Source organism: Harmonia axyridis, chromosome 3 (genome assembly GCF_914767665.1).
Source record: "Harmonia axyridis chromosome 3, icHarAxyr1.1, whole genome shotgun sequence".
Taxonomy (NCBI): domain Eukaryota; kingdom Metazoa; phylum Arthropoda; class Insecta; order Coleoptera; family Coccinellidae; genus Harmonia; species Harmonia axyridis.
Genome location: NC_059503.1, coordinates 63,300,107 through 63,316,616, shown reverse-complemented (window position 1 = coordinate 63,316,616; position 16,510 = coordinate 63,300,107). Strand labels below are relative to the sequence as shown.

At 34.2% G+C, this 16,510-nt stretch overlaps 4 protein-coding genes across 5 annotated transcripts in view; 1 reads left to right on the top strand and 3 right to left on the bottom strand.

Annotated features, from left to right (window-relative positions):
• The window catches only part of LOC123676886 (copper-transporting ATPase 1), a 65,453-nt gene extending 63,220 nt beyond the window's left edge, over positions 1-2,233 (bottom strand). The window contains exons 1-2 of one of the 2 annotated variants that reach the window (XM_045613150.1): positions 1,876-2,233; positions 1,467-1,614 (exon numbers count right to left, since the gene is read on the bottom strand). In XM_045613150.1, the coding sequence (XP_045469106.1) occupies positions 1,467-1,614; positions 1,876-1,909 (182 nt within the window). In that variant the 5' untranslated portion in view covers positions 1,910-2,233. Of the gene's footprint in view, positions 1-44; positions 98-1,466; positions 1,615-1,875 lie in introns of those variants that run through there. The other variant, XM_045613151.1, reaches the window with a different exon arrangement.
• Positions 2,234-2,367: 134 nt separating this feature from the next.
• Positions 2,368-3,115, top strand: LOC123676888 (dolichol-phosphate mannosyltransferase subunit 3). The gene is made up of 3 exons (XM_045613157.1): positions 2,368-2,799; positions 2,851-2,928; positions 2,987-3,115. Exons 1-3 carry the CDS (start codon positions 2,650-2,652, stop codon positions 3,050-3,052), a joined length of 294 nt encoding a protein of 97 aa, XP_045469113.1. The 5' UTR covers positions 2,368-2,649; the 3' UTR covers positions 3,053-3,115.
• LOC123676887 (two pore channel protein 1-like) lies at positions 3,103-13,661 on the bottom strand. Its single transcript, XM_045613156.1, has 13 exons — positions 13,305-13,661; positions 13,086-13,201; positions 12,738-13,028; positions 12,296-12,609; positions 12,141-12,240; positions 11,889-12,069; positions 11,616-11,834; positions 8,176-8,295; positions 7,947-8,115; positions 6,110-6,280; positions 5,700-6,001; positions 3,677-3,783; positions 3,103-3,625 (listed from the first exon to the last, which is right to left on the bottom strand). Exons 1-13 carry the CDS (start codon positions 13,396-13,398, stop codon positions 3,452-3,454), a joined length of 2,358 nt encoding a protein of 785 aa, XP_045469112.1. The 5' UTR covers positions 13,399-13,661; the 3' UTR covers positions 3,103-3,451.
• Positions 13,662-14,850: 1,189 nt separating this feature from the next.
• LOC123676719 (UPF0046 protein C25E10.12) lies at positions 14,851-16,365 on the bottom strand. The gene is made up of 2 exons (XM_045612874.1): positions 15,580-16,365; positions 14,851-15,285 (listed from the first exon to the last, which is right to left on the bottom strand). The coding sequence occupies exons 1-2, from the start codon at positions 16,244-16,246 to the stop codon at positions 14,972-14,974; spliced, it is 981 nt and encodes a 326-aa protein (XP_045468830.1). The 5' UTR covers positions 16,247-16,365; the 3' UTR covers positions 14,851-14,971.
• Positions 16,366-16,510: the final 145 nt, after the last annotated feature.

Genomic DNA, 16,510 nt, shown 5'->3' with positions numbered 1-16,510 from the left:
ACTCTAAAAATGCTAACAGTTGTAAATAACAACAACAAACTTACCAAGTTATTGACAAAAACTTCTTGCTTCTATATGTCATCAAATATCCATTAACTCGCACTTTGTCAAATATTACCGATATACAATATAAAAGAAACTTTGCATATAAGCTTGGCAACATTTCAACTAAGGGAGCTTGAAAATTCTGAACACTATAACACACTTGAATGAGGAAAGAACCACCTTCTTACTTGAAGATTTTTTCAAGAATAAATAGAGGAAGATTGCAACTCTTTCTTGTTATCTTTCTACGAAACCAGAACCAAACAATCTTTTGTTGATATATTTCATAGGTATTCCGGACAATGGGAGTTAATATTTCATATCTTGTTTTCAAAAGAATGCTTTTTTATCAACTGGGGTTTTGGAACAGAGACAGCAATCGATTATGGTTTCTGGAAATGACTTATTTCGCATGTTATATATGGTCATACCAGTATTTATGTTAATTTTAATATCCATGGAATTGAAATGGTGTCAAAATTGCAAAGTAGGTATATCAGAACAAATCCAGTATGTGTTATAATCAACAGACACCCCATTAAATTTCTGGAGTATAAGTGGTCATTGAACCTAAAAGAGTATTATCTTTATCTCCATATGAGCTACATGTAATAACAAATAAAGCATATTAGCTCATTATTACAATGATTCAAAGTAGTTGTCAGAAGTTATGTGACCTCTCAAAAGCCTTTTCCTGTCAAGTTGAATATCCCCTTATGAGCTATTTTGTGACGTCAGCTAATACTGCTCTATTGTTAGTCAAAACCGTACCATAAAATTTAATTCGATTTTCTTATAGAATTCGAATTGCTTTCACAACTAATGTAGGAACTGGGAACTGAGCAGACACACACATTTCAATCTAATTTATCACACAATTTATTGTACCAATTATCAAGAATAGTACTACAGTTGAAGTAACTATACTGTCTTCATTAATTTTTAACCCTTTTTGGACAACTTGAGTATAATACTGACTACTGAGTCCACTGGAAACTTAAAATATTTCATAATCAAGGATATGTTTAATGATTTATCTACTGAATTTTTCGGAATTCTATAATGGAGATTTAATGAAGAAATGGATAACTAGATCAGAATATGAATGAAAGCAAAAAGTTACGGAAAAAGAGGAAATTCCAAAGAAAAATCCTAAGTAGCGCATCCACCAATTTTCACAACTTATTTATTATATATATTAAACTTATATATAGATTTTATACCTCATATACCATTATGCATATACAAAATAAATATTCATCAACTAGTATGGCAATTGTGACCACCTATATATAATTCCAAGTATTATTCTATAATGATGCTCTTATCTAGCTCATGAACAATGCAATTCTCATATATTGAATCACATTCCAAAAATATGCTTATCATCATGAATAACTCAGATAGAACGCAGGTCCTACCTGACAAGTTGGTAATTGGCTTCCGGAATCGTTACTTCAACACAGTCTAGAGAATTTGTATGGTCAGGCAACTTAACAACAGTACCATCAATTTTTTGTAGTGCTCTACGAAGATTTTGATACAGTTCTTCTTTCGAGTCAGTAGCATCTGTAACAGTGAACTTCAATAAAAATTTTGTATTAATCCCTGACAAGATGTTAACGTTTTCCTGCTATGTCAATATATGGATATAACAATAGGTGGGTTAATTGAAATACTAAAACCTACACACTTATGGTAATAACATAAATATATAATATTGACAATTTTTCATTGAAATTCTTAAGCTTCGACTTTATAATTATAAAGCATTCAACAAATCATCAACAAATAGTTATAGCAAAAAAACATTGAAATGGAACTGCTCACCTTTCAAAATAAAGTGTACTACACTTTTCTCCATATTGTTTCAATTCATTTTACTAACATAAAAAACAAGGAATTTTAGTAAACCGTTCAAAGAATAATGGAGAAAAATATAAAAGTAAAGCAACACCTAAAAAACACTAAAATTTCACTAGGAAAACATCTATCAACTCTGGTAAAACTATCAAATGTAAATATTGGAAATCACATCTTCTGAAAGGGATGGAAAAAAATAACTGATAACTATGAGAGGTGAATATTTCGATTCAATTTATTGATTTAATCTGATAGCATAGTAAATTAATCACTTTCTAATTGGGACAAAGAATTTCCAAAAATGTCATTAGTTCAAACATTCAAAATATTGTATTTGTTGTCAAAAAAGTTTGAAGCTTTTGATCTACTTTTCATAATTCTTAGAACTTTGGAACTAAACTCAAATTCTATCATTTGTCAGTCATTAATTTGTAATGTAATGTAAATTTTCGACATAGTTATTGGTTGAATGATTGAAGTAATTTGATTATCAATTCATAAAAAGTCAATGTAATGTATTTCAGTAATCAAAAAAGGAAAGCATATTCATAAATAAATAAAAATCTTTGACCTCATATTTTTTTTTAATGTAGTTCATTTGATCCACAAGGAGTCATATGAAAAATGAATACAAATTACAAATCTTTCAAAACTGATAAAATCGGACTAACCTTATTTAATCATTGTTATTTGATTATTATATCTTAATCTGTTAATAATTATTGTTGAAATAAATTAAAGATGTCGAAATTAATGGAATGGTTGACAGCTTTAAGTGTTTTAGTATCTTTGTGGATTGCTATTTCAACAAATAAAATAGGAAATAATTTCACCAAGCAACATCCACAATTAATATTATACTTACCATTAATTCTGATCATTTTATTTGGGGTGAGAATTAAAAACTTCCTTAAATTTATTTCTAATGGTTTATTATTACAGTTATATGCCATGGTTATTGTATTGTATAGGACTTTCACATTCAATAACTGTGTTAAAGCTGCAGCTGAATTAAAAATGGTAAAAATTATAACTAAGCAATATTTTCAATTTTCCAAAATTAAAAATCTTTTTACAGGAAATTCAAGAGGCCAAGTCTTCTTTGAAAAGTTTGGGATTTATATCTCCAAAAACAACCTCGTGATGTGATGAAATTGTATTTAACAATATATGAAATACAATAAAAGAGTAGAATGATAATCACAAATATTTATTTCATTGTTAATAAATATATAATATATAGATATACAAAAACAAAATAATTCTTATAAATAAAAGCAGGTAAAAATATAATACTTTCGTTACTTCATAATTAAATCATAAATAATTAGCAGTTTTGACTTAGAATTGTATAATACATTTAGTATTTCATGAACCGAATTAATTATTTGAATTTAACTTTACTATTATTGTGCGTTCTAGAGTTTCAACTATCACTTCCACTAATATTTTATTCACCTATTTTTAAAGTTAGTATAATCTCTTCAAATTAAATTAAATAAATATGATTTAAATAAATACTCAATACTGTTTACTATTAAAGCTATGAATCAACTAACCTAGGATTAATTTGGGATTCATTCACAATTTCATGCAATTTATTGGGATTTTCTTCTTCCTTAATCTCATTCAACCAAAGGGTTATTTCTGAACTATACATATGACGTTGGAGAACTTCTCTAGTACGCCGTCGTCTTCCAAGATAGTATGTTGTTCCCTGCAAAAAAAAAACTACCAGGAAAATTCTCTAGAATATGGAAAAACTTACTCTTGGTGTAAAATCGATTTGTAATGTTTCCATTATTCGTACATCATTAATTTCACGTTGTAAAACATTCCAATCGATTGAAACTTCTTCATGTAACATTTGTTCCTCTGAAAACATAAATTTTTTTTTGAGATGAAAAAATTTATGTTAAAAGCATTGACATGAAGGACGCAGCTTCTGAGATCTTGATCAAATTAGTATTCATTGAATTTTACATGCACATTTTTACGTTAGTATACTCCAAACAGTCTTCTACACACAATGTCGTGTATCACATTTATGGAACAATTTTTTTTAGGAAACAAAAAGCATATAGAAATAATAAACTCATTATATCAGCACTAAATAATGAAAGGATATATGTGTCTGTTGCAGATAAAACCTATCTTTTCATTGAAATCTACAAATTTTTTAAAAAGAAATAATGAGACCTCTTGCCAGCAATTTGATCCCCTACAAAGTTTCGTCTTTCTTGAACTACTTTGATCTTCCAGCAAATAAACAGATCAGTCAGTTCTCCGAAGATAGGGATAATAATAACAGTAATAATAGGGAATGATTAGAATAATTTGGTGATTATTCACATGTAAATGCTATATTGTGGAATTTACGATATAGTAAAGTCATTTGGTACGAAAAAAGAGGATTATCCCGAAAGTATTTCGGAACTATTCAAAATTCGTGATTTTATAGATTTCAAGGTGCTCTTTCCGAATTCCAACTCAGCTGTCTCGTATCTTTGCCGCCCGCGCTGCCATTTTGAAAAAGTGGCGCCCAAAATCAGTTTTTTGGTAAATGGGAATGTAACACATATATAGGGTGTTTTTTTTCGAGGTATATAACTTTAAGTTGGCATTAGTGTTCAAGATGGCGACCGATTTAACAGCTGTCAAGTGATTTATTCTCAGTTTGGTTTGGCAATTCATCATGAATAGACTCACGCCTGAACAACGCTTGCAAATTGTGCAATTTCATTTCGAAAATAATGGTTCTGTGCGGAATACGTATCGCGCACTACGTCCATTTTATGAAGCGCACTTCTGGTTGAATGGCTACGTCAACAAACAAAACTGCCGCATTTGGAGAGAAGCTAATTCTCAAGTGTATGTCGAAACACCGTTACATCCAGAAAAACTGACTGTTTGGTGCGCTTTATGGGCTGGTGGAATCATTGGTCCGTACCTCTTCAAAAAAGATGATGGCCAGAACGTTACAGTCAATGGTGATCGGTATAGAGCCATGATTACTAACTTTTTCATTCCTAAATTGAACAACCATGATGTCCAGGAGCTGTGGTTCCAACAAGACGGCGCAACATGTCACACAGCTCGTGCCACAATCGATTTATTGAAAGACACGTTTGGTGACCGCCTAATTTCACGTTTTGGACCTGTGAATTGGCCTCCAAGATCTTGTGATTTAACACCGCTAGACTACTTTCTGTGGGGCTATGTAAAGTCATTGGTCTATGCGGATAAGCCACAAACCCTTGACCATTTGGAAGGCAACATTCGCCGTGTTATTGCCGATATACGGCCACAAATGTTGGAAAAAGTCATCGAAAATTGGACGTCCAGATTGGACTACATCCGAGCCAGCCGTGGCGGTCATATGCCAGAAATCATATTTAAAATGTAATGCCACAAGATTATCTTGCGGATGAATAAAATTCATGTCAATCGAATAATCCATCGTTGTTTTATTGCAATTTAAAGTTCTATAGCTCTAAAAAAAACGAAGAGGATTGTGATAAGTATAATGATACCATTGAAGATGATCGATACCCAACTCGCAATGCCAATCTGATTAGGCATGCATATTACACCAATATAAAAAACACGCGCCCCTCACTGTACCTCAAGGAGTTGTGAAAATAAGTTTTTTTTTGCAGTAGTAAATGTTAACCATATTTCAAAATCGATTATTTTTCTCTTCACATCTACTCGTATTTGAATTGAATCAAGTTTCAAATAGGAACGCACATGTTGAATATAATATTAATTTTCACATGCTCTATACCAACCATCTCTCTTTGTTGTCTGCTTCTTGTACTGAATTCTGAACCTGAAGGCTTCCAAAACTGAAGCCACAACAATCGTCAAAACAACCATGGTGAATAGATAGAATAACATGAAAAAAAGTCTTGAATATGGGTTAGTTACTGAAGCATAGGCATCCATCACAATAAACCAATTGTTCACAACCGTAAGTTCGAACAGAGTCACTGCTGAAGAAAGGAGATCAGAAAAATTATTCAAGTAATAGTAACCCAAAGGACTGGTAGTGTTTGTGCTGAACTTATAAAAATCTTCAACGGTTGTATTCCTGAAAAAGATAAGTATTATTGAATAATAATACTATGGTTATTCGATAAAGCTAATTAATCTTATTATTAATTATTTAATTAAAAAAAAAGTTACATTTCCCACTTACACACAGCAGTTCCTCAAATCATAAGGTGCAAAGAATTCCATTCCTATTATTGAAAAGAAATAATACATAACCAACATAACAACCGTAGTTGACCACATTAAAGGTGAGAGCAGCACTAAGGTTCCAAAAATATCTCTGTATCTTTTCTTCAGTTTGAACAACCGTAAGAGCCTGCAAACAAGTTTTCAATCAATGCTAAGAATCTCTGAATGTGATAATTTGAAAAACATCTTCATTTTGCTTTATTATTTCCAATAATGCATTTCAAATACACTGCGCAAAAAAATTAACGCACATTCTGAAAATCTCTATTTTAATGAAAGTTAACTCTACATTGACTTTATAACTTATTTTTTTATGTTCTCTCGGGAAGGTTTTGAACGATACAAGACACATTAAATGGAAGAAAAATTCAGGATTTCACCGAATCTTATGTGAAAGAAGAGAAATAAACAATTTTCAAAATACTGGAATGCTGATAAGTGATTTAATACTTGGTATTTCCACCCCTTGCGTTAATTACAGCTCGGCAACGACGGTTTATACTCAAAATGAGTGATCTTAAAATGTTCTGATCTAATCCTTCCCACATTTTTTGTTGGAGTTGGATTCCCTAAGTCATTAAGAGTAGCTGGATGATTTTCTGAACTTCTCAGCCTTCTATTGAGGTTGTCCCAAACCTGCTCAATCGGTTTGAGATCTGGACTTCTTGCTGGCCATTCCATTCGAAAGTCTTCAACCTCTTCAAGGTACTCCTGAACGATGCGCGCACGATGGGGTCTGGCATTATCGTCCATAAAAATGAAATTTTCACCAATGTATGGGGCAAATGGCACTACATGCTCTTCAAGAATGTTCCTTATATACCTATCAGCATTCATAGCTCCATTATCAACGACCACTAGGTCTGTGCGAGCAGTCAAAGATATTCCACCCCATACCATGATCGATCCTCCCCCGAAACCAGTAGTATTCAGGAAATTGCACTGAGCATATCTTTCATGTGGACGTCTGTATACAAGGAAACGTCGATCACAATGGTAGAGGCCTCGGTAGAGGCAGAATCTAGACTCATCTGTTAAGAGAACTCTTTCCCAATCAGCCTCTTCCAAATGGATATGCTCTCTCGCAAAATCCAAACGCGCCCTTCGATGGGCTGGGGTAAGAGATGGGCCTCTTGCCGCGACACGAGGCCTTAAATCATATGCTCTGAGGCGATTTCTTATTATCTGAGTGCTAATTTGCACCCCATGAGTTTGCTCAAGCTGATTTTGAAGGAGGCGAGCGGTTGCAAACCGTTGTCTCAACGAAGAAACTCTCAAGTAACGTTCTTGAATGGCAGTTGTTACCCGTGATCTACCCTGTCCTGGTCTTCGGACATTCATACCTGTCTCCCTGAATCGCTGCAACATTCTAGACACACTTGTATGGGAAACTCCAAACCTTTCTGCAATTCTTGTGTATGTCCATCCTTCTTCTCGCAAAACTACTGCTTGGGCACATTCCTCTTGGGTCAAATTACGTGTTTCGTGTTGTATAGCGATCGAGTGTAGAAAATCAAATGAAAGAAAAACTATTGATCACTAGAATTGATCGAGAACAACTGATTTCAGAATGGAGCCAATACATTCAAAATGTGATAATCTCATCTTTTTTTATTCCTGCTGGGAAAAAACATCTGTATTGAAGAGAAACGTTGAAAGTGGATAACATATGCATGCATAATTCTGATAAAAATAATTATCATTGAGAACACCTTCAGTTGTAGAATAAATTTGAGATTTCCACAATGTGCGTTAATTTTTTTGCGCAGATCATTAAAGAAATTGAAACTCACCTCAGTGGTCTCAGGATAACAACAAGCGTCAGATAAGGATTCAAATAAAGCAGAATTGCCCCCATTAAAGCTGCCAGGGTTACTATCATGTCAAAGACGTTCCAGCCAGATGCGACATATTCATTCCAGCCTATAGCTATCACTTTAAGAAGAGCTTCCAATAGGAATACTGTTGAATATTATTTCAATTAATATACATGATTATTGTTCCTTCAAGAATGTTACTCACAAGTTAAAAATAAGAAGGTATCCCAAGAAGCAGCAAACATTTGTGCACTCTTCTGAAGATTATCTGTATGCTCCATAATTCTAACAAACATGGCCACACCATTACTGAGTATTAAAGTGTCTGAAACATTACTTTAGATAAAAATTATTTTTAGACTATTATTGTAAAGGGTGTTTTTTTTCGAGGTATATAACTTTAAGTTGGCATTACTGTTCAAGATGGCGACCGATTTAATAGCTGCTAAGTGATTTATCCTCAGTTTGGTTCGGCAATTCATCATGAATAGACTAACGCCTGAAAAATGGTGCAAATAGTACAATTTTATTTCGAAAATAATGGTTCTGTGCGGAATACGTATCGCGCACTACGTCCATTTTATTTTGTTTAGCGATGAAGCGCACTTCTGGTTGAATGGCTACGTCAACAAACAAAACTGCCGCATTTGGAGTGAAGCTAATCCTCAAGTGTATGTCGAAACACCGTTACATCCAGAAAAACTGACTGTTTGGTACGCTTTATTGGCTGGTGGAATCATTGGTCCGTACTTCTTCAAAAACGATGATGGCCACAACGTTACAGTCAATGGTGATCGGTATAGAGCCATGATTACTAACTTTTTCATTCCTGAATTGGACAACCATGATGTCCAGGAGCTGTGGTTCCAACAAGACGGCGCAATATGTCACACAGCTCGTGCCACAATCGATTTATTGAAAGACACGTTTGGTGGCCGCCTAATTTCACGTTTTGGACCTGTGAATTGGCCTCCAAGATCTTGTGATTTAACACTGCTCGACTACTTTCTGTGGGGCTATGTAAACCCTTGACCATTTGGAAGACAACATTCGCCGTGTTATTGCCGATATACGGCCACAAATGTTGGAAAAAGTCACCGAAAATTGGACGTCCAGATTGGACTACATCCGAGCCAGAAATAATATTTAAAATGTAATGCCACAAGATTATCTTGCGGTTAAATAAAATTCATGTCAATCGAATAATCCATCGTTGTTTTATTGCAATTTAAAGTTCTACAGCTCTAAAAAAACACCCATTCTGTCTTGTGTAAACGACTGATTGCCCTTCCACTGAGCCTTTATAGACTTTTGTGACTATGGTTAGATTTATTAACTTTTTTGGAAATCCATAAAGGCATTCAATGGATCAACGCTCTTTTCATAGATTCACATAAATTCCGTGTTTATTGTAAATTGAAACCGATATTCAATAATTCATAAAATATCGATATGAACTGCGACGGTCTTGCCAATAGACTTGTTTGATAGTATTTTTTTGCATTGATACAGCATTAGACCCAAAAAACAGGTGTAGATAATGTTGAGGAGGGGAGGAGGGTTTCATCAGATAAGTGAAAAAAATTCATTCTCGAAAATCTCTTCCCCCCATCGACGGACCTGGGCATTATGTAAAGTCATTGGTCTATGCGGATAAGCCACAAACCCTTGACCATTTGGAAGACAACATTCGCCGTGTTATTGTCGATATACGGCCACAAATGTTGGAAAAAGTAATCGAAAGTTGGACGTAGAGGCCAGGATAGGGATCGTCATATTGAAGAAGATGGAAATACAGAAGCGTCGGAGATCACAATCCAGATGGTGAAGGAGGCAATTAAAAATCTGAAGAACCGTAAATCCCCCGGTCAAGACGAAATACCGAACGAACTTCTTAAATACGGAGGACCCAAACTTGTCAAGGAACTAACAACACTATTCAACAAAATAATCAGCACAGGAAAGGTTCCTGCAGAATGGAAAAAAAGCATAACAATACCCGTGTTCAAGAAAGGAGATAAAAGGAACCCCGAAAACTATAGAGGGATCACGCTACTTAATTCCACAATGAAGCTGTTCACAAAGATTCTGACAGATATAATTCAAAAATACACAAATACTTCTGAAGAACAGCAAGGATTCAGGAAAAACCGATCAACTCTTGATGCAATATATATAATCCGGCAGCTAATAGAAAAATCTATAGAGTATGACAAGCCTGTGTACATGTGCTTCATAGACCTAACCAAGGACTTTGATCGAGTTCAACTGAAGGATGTCACTCGTATCCTACAGAACAAACATGTTCCACATGACATCGTTAACATCATTAGGGAACTAAATCATGAAACATCTACGAGAGTATCAACGAAAACCGGTCTTACGAAGGATATACCCACACCAACAGGAATAAGGCAAGGAGACTCCTTGAGCCCCCAACTATTTAACATGATAATGGACGACATAATAGAGGAACTGAAGACAACAAAGGGATACAAACTAACAACAGGAGAAATAAAAATAATCTGCTACGCTGACGATGCAGTAATCATGGCCGAGAGCGAGGATGATTTACAAAGGCTCCTGTTCAAATTCCACACGAAGGCCAAAAAACTTAGCATGAAAATATCTACCCCAAAAACTAAGACTCTTGTCATTTCTAAAGAACCTATAAGATGCAAGCTTGTAGTGGAAGATTGACCAGTTGAACAGGTGATGGCAGTCGAATACTTGGGAGTACGAATAACATCCAACCAGGACAGAAACAGGGAAACTAGAGAACAGACCAGCAAGGCGGCAAGGATATCGGGTGCACTAAGAGATATCATATGGAATAACAGGCACATGCGTATGGAAACTAAAATTAGAATATATAAAAGTGTTATAAGACCAATAATGACATACGGGATAGAAACAAGAGCTGACAATCAAGTGACCAAGAACGCACTTCGAACAGCCGAGATGAAAATACTGAGAAACGCCCTGGGGTTCACCCTAAGAGACAGAAAAAGAAATGAAGAGATTCGGAACATATGCGGAGTCCAAGATATAGTACGTTGGGGTCGAAACAGAAGGAGACTATGGAATTCCCACGTGGACAGGATGAACGAGGAAAGAATCGCGAAGATTGCGAGAGACGGAACACCAGGAACAAGACGACCGATAGGAAGACCTCCAAAAAGATGGAGAGATTCGTGGACGTCGATTTCGCAGGAAGGTTAAATGGAAAACACAAGCCCAAGGCTTAAAATACGAAGAAGAAGAAGAAGAAGAAGTTGGACGTCCAGATTGGACTACATCCGAGCCAGCCGTGGCGGTCATATGCCAGAAATCATATTTAAAATGTAATGCCACAAGATTATCTTGCGGATGAATGAAATTCATATCAATCGAATAATCCATCGTTGTTTTATTGCAATTTAAAGTTCTATAGCTCTTAAAAAACACCCTTTATAATAACAATTTTGAGCTTGATGCAAAATTTCAGGTAGATAAAATGTACACTGGTCTCCAAAGGCGCATTAGGCGCGTTATATATCATATTTTTATGGGAGTGAGACATTTATGCATTCGAATATCAGAATTATAAAATAATTTAAGTCCATGTGACTGAAAATGTGGATTATATAAAAATAATGGACTTACAAATTATGTGCTCAAAGTATTTCCACATGACAATTCTTCTAGATATATTATAGAAAACTCTTAAAGGGGGCCAAGCTGAAGAAAACCAAGGATCTAGAGGTTCTCTCAACCTCCACTTGACACTTAGTGCATCATAAATATGTAAAAACTCATCCTCAGTCAAAGAACCAGTTCCAGAGATATTCAAGAGGTGAAACATGAGTATTATATTTCTAAGACCTAGAAACAGAAAGTAACAAAATACTCAATTATTTTTTTTCTTTCAGTACTCACTTGTTCTAGGTGAATAGTATCTCATCAATCCTTGAAATTGTTTAAATTTTATAGTATTTGGAGATTGTTTACTGACTAATAATCGGAAGGCTAACTGACATGCTTTTCTTTTGTGTAAAAGAAGTTTTCTGAATTTGTCTCTTTCAATTCCAGTAAAAGTTTCATAAACCACAGCAAGCATCTAAACATATAAAAATAAAAATGTTTTTTAAGATAAATATGCATTAATTCACATTAAAATTGTTGACTGACCAAGTTCATAAGCACATAGAGTACTGTCGATATATAAGATATAAAGAATAAAGCACTCCACTTCGATATTGCATAAGATGGCATCATCACATCAGGAAAACTGAAAAAGAAGTTGATCAACTCTAAATAATAGAATTGGCACTCTAAACACTTACTTTGCTGTAGTCAAAAGAACAAACATACTGACAAAACTGTCAGGAAGGGTCCTGAAATAGAGATTAGTTGTATGCTGACTAAACAAATAATAACCCAGAAGGGCATAGCTGCATACAAAAAACAGAAGTAGTACCAACATATCCAATATTGGTGGAAGGGACTGCAAAATTTGTCTTATAAATCTTCTTACAGCTCCACATGCTCGAGTGTCAACCAAAAATATGGGTCGTAACGCTCTAGTGATTCGAAAATGGGAAGATTGTCTTACAAGGACCACTAGAGCTTCCATTACCATTATGACTAGAGTAACACACTACAAAGTAATGAATTTTCATATATTGATATGAATTATACAAATATAGAACAGATAAATTTACAATAGGCTCATATCACAACTTAGATTTATAGTATTTCATTATGGACTAGAAAAATATTACTTACTTTGACCATAGTCCTTTTATGCTTCAATATGGTTCCCCACCCTATCCATCTCAACTTTAATGCTAACTCAATTCCAATAACTCCAAGAGCTAATAATTCTAGAGTACCATGTATTCCAACAGGTAACTTCAACTTATCAATAGAAGGTTTTTCTGTCAGTGCAAGAGATAAAAGAACCAGAGAAGAAGCCAAGTCTAACCCATAATACCATGAATTATGAACAAGCAGATAAGCAGGCAATGCAGATGGATGTCTGGGGTGAGAATCGAATTTTTCATTATTTTCTCCTTCCTGAAAATAGTTGATTTCCCAACTGAATAAAGGTGAGAATAAAATGATTAAACATACTTCTAGAAATATAGCTGCTTCATGGTAATTCATTTCCCAGTGATCAAAGCCTGTCGTATCATCCCTCACATCTCTAGCTAAACTGGATCTACTCCCCATCTCTTCAATAGGGGGATCTAGAAAAGAGTAATTTTCACATCAAGAAAAAACTGTTACACAAGATAAGATAGCATGTTAATCCATGGCAAACTATTTAAGTCATTTCCAAATATTACTCACATGAGCTACTTGTAGTGCCATAAGAAGGATTATGCAAATTGTCTGAAGAAAAGCTTTTGTATCCAGTGTCTCCAAGGGATCTTTCATCTTCCATCTTTGGTATCAAGAGAGTTATATATCATAAGGCCTTTTCTGGCACAGGAAATACCTAATTTGTGAAAATCATAATTGTATGTAATTATAGGAAGTTCATTTGAAACTTGCTAAACATTTTTGCCATTATATAAAAAGCTTAGAACCAAAGCTAATAATTTCATTTGAATTTCATTGCCGGTTTCTTTCGAATTTATTTGAATTAAAAAAAATAATAACAGGGCAACCATCAGCTGACAGATGCACAACTGACAGAACTTTTCAGGTTCCTGCCAGATTACACCTGTTCAATGATTATCAGAACTACACAACACTTCCGGTCGATAAATTAATTCAAATAAAGAATACTTTCAGATTTAAACATAACTAGTTTGAGCCACATTGCACTATATTTAAACTATAGCTTCTGGTTTTTATTTTCAATGATAAACCTTTGGCATCGGCCAAGAAAAAAATCACCCCCTGAAAGTTTCAGAGTTTGTAGAATCCAAAAATCGAATAAAAACATTGCAAAATGAACACTTTCGATTTAATAAGTTGTATTTAAGCGTATTCGATATGTTTCTCAGAGGGTTTTTGAATTTTCCTTGAAGGATCTTTTATAATTCCTCTCAGGCATCTTTTCAATTTCGTATGAAATCGTATTTTTGAACTCAAAATCATCTTGTCTTATCAGAGGATATTTTGTCGGTTTCATAAAAAAACTCCCTGAAATTGTTTAACTGTACGACGCTCTTTAGTAAAAAAGCTACGCAGTTCTTAAAGGTGCATTTTAGTACCTAATTTCATAACTATAGTTGAGAGCGCCCAATCGATTTCAACAAAATTGGCGCTTGGCAATTTTTTTATTTTACTAGAAAGCCCCGGAAAAACGCGGTATACTGGCGGCCCTGATCACCTTAGTTTACTATTTCATAGTAAAATATCACAAATCATCAACGAAAGTGGTTAACAAAATGATAAAAATTAAATGGGAGGATTGTCGGATGAGGACAGATTCAAATAGCTAATTTTCAGCTTTTATTTTTATGAATAAATTTCATTAGGGCTTGCAAGAATAAAAAACTCTCTCTAATTCGGAATTTTATACTTGCAGGCCTTGATGAAGTTTATTCATGAAAATAAACAAAACGTTGACTGAAAATTAGCTATTTAAATCTGTCCTCATCCGACAATGCTCTCATTTAATTATAATTTAAAGGACGCAATTATTGATCAGAAAATTATTAAATTAACATGAATCTAGTCACTGGCGGATCCTGGGTGGTAAAAGGTTAATGGATCTTCATCTTCTCCTATCGAAAGTTATAAACCAAAATTCTGATTGGGTCCAGGCCCTTACGGACTCTGCCATTACCCCACCAGTGGATAAACCGGCACTGATGATGAGTGCAGACACAGCCGATTTTGTAATAGAACCTCATTCCTAGAACAGGTGCAATAATTCAGCCACTTTAAATTGTTCATATCAATTTATTGATAAAGCAATTGTTTAGTATTAAAATTTAATATATACAAAAAATTCAATACAGGTACAACGAAATCAAAAAGAATTTACTTCACAGCTTAATATTTCAACTTTTAGAGAAACCCTCAGGCAATGGTACATCAAAGACCACAGGCAAATTTTTAGGAATATAATTGATATCACACGTAGAAGCATTAATAAATATTATCTTCCCATCTGATGAAACTCCATATCCTTCGTGGATATGTCCAAAAATATGGTATTTTGGTTTCACCCTCCTCTGTACAGTCTGGAGTAGTTCAACACAACCTGCTCTAACTCCTGAACATGCTAAATCTCCATGTCCGAGAGGAGGTGTATGAGTTATCAGGATATCTGTATTTTCTGGAATTTTGTCCCATTTAGATAAACATTTTTCACCTGAAAGTCAAATTATCATTTTAAAACAAAGTCTCTTCCAACAAAGGGAATAGTATTCAATATGCAATTATTTATGTTAGGTATTCTGAAATCATCATCTATCCCTAAAGCATTTAATCATGAAAGCTTAAGTAAACAACACGCTTGTCTACGTTATTTTTCAAGGTACATGTGATCAACACATTCAGTAACTTCGAGTTTATATTTCAGTGTTCAAAAATAAAATATACAGATAATAATGATATAAATTAACATTAAACTACTAAAGAAATAATTCATATTTTCATTACTCACCCCTGGAAATATTAAATGCCCAACCACCAAATTCTGGTTGCCAAGGTGTACCATAAATTTTGATACCAAATAATTCAATACTAGAATCTTCTAAATATGTACAATTTGTCAAATACTGTCTAATATTATCTTCATTTACTGCATCTACTATGTCGTCTTTAGTGTTACCATAGTTGAGGACTTGATTATCATGATCAGATCCTAAATGCTGCGCTATTTTCTTTCTAAACAAATTAGAGAATGTTTCATCAAAGCTTAATTCATGATTACCAGCAATAACAATTTTATGCTTATGGGGAAGAGTTCCCAGCCATGAATTAAATTGAATTACTTCATCTTTTTGTCCACATCTTGTGAAATCACCTGCATGAATATAAACATCTCCTGGTGGTACTTCGAAATCATTCCTTAACAAAGAATGAGTATCGCTCATACATACAAATCGTATTTTGTTGGAGTCAACTGGTTTAGAAGGTATTTTTACGTTCACCTTAATAACTTTTTGAGCATTTGAAAGTTCCTTCCATGCTGCTGTAGGGTTACTACTTAAATGATGTACTTCTATTTGTTTTGATTCCATGTCTTTTGGTAATGAATCTATCAATTTCAGTAACTTTGTCATGGACAAAGTTGAATCATAGGCATTTTTTCGATTGATATTTCCCATTTAAACATTATTAAATATGCCACATTTTTGTATTTTCATTTGAACGCAGTGAAAAACAGAGACTTCACTACATGTTCGATGTATTTATTAGTTTGTGGTGCGGAACATAAAAAATCGAACCACAGGTTTCGGAGGTTAACTGCCGAACGCGATTACACTATTCGGTATCGATACTTCCACGGATTTGGAAACTCAAGTATCGAAACAAAAGTACTCAGTATCGCAACCAAAAATAGGAAAAAGCTGCTTGAATTATGCGTAATC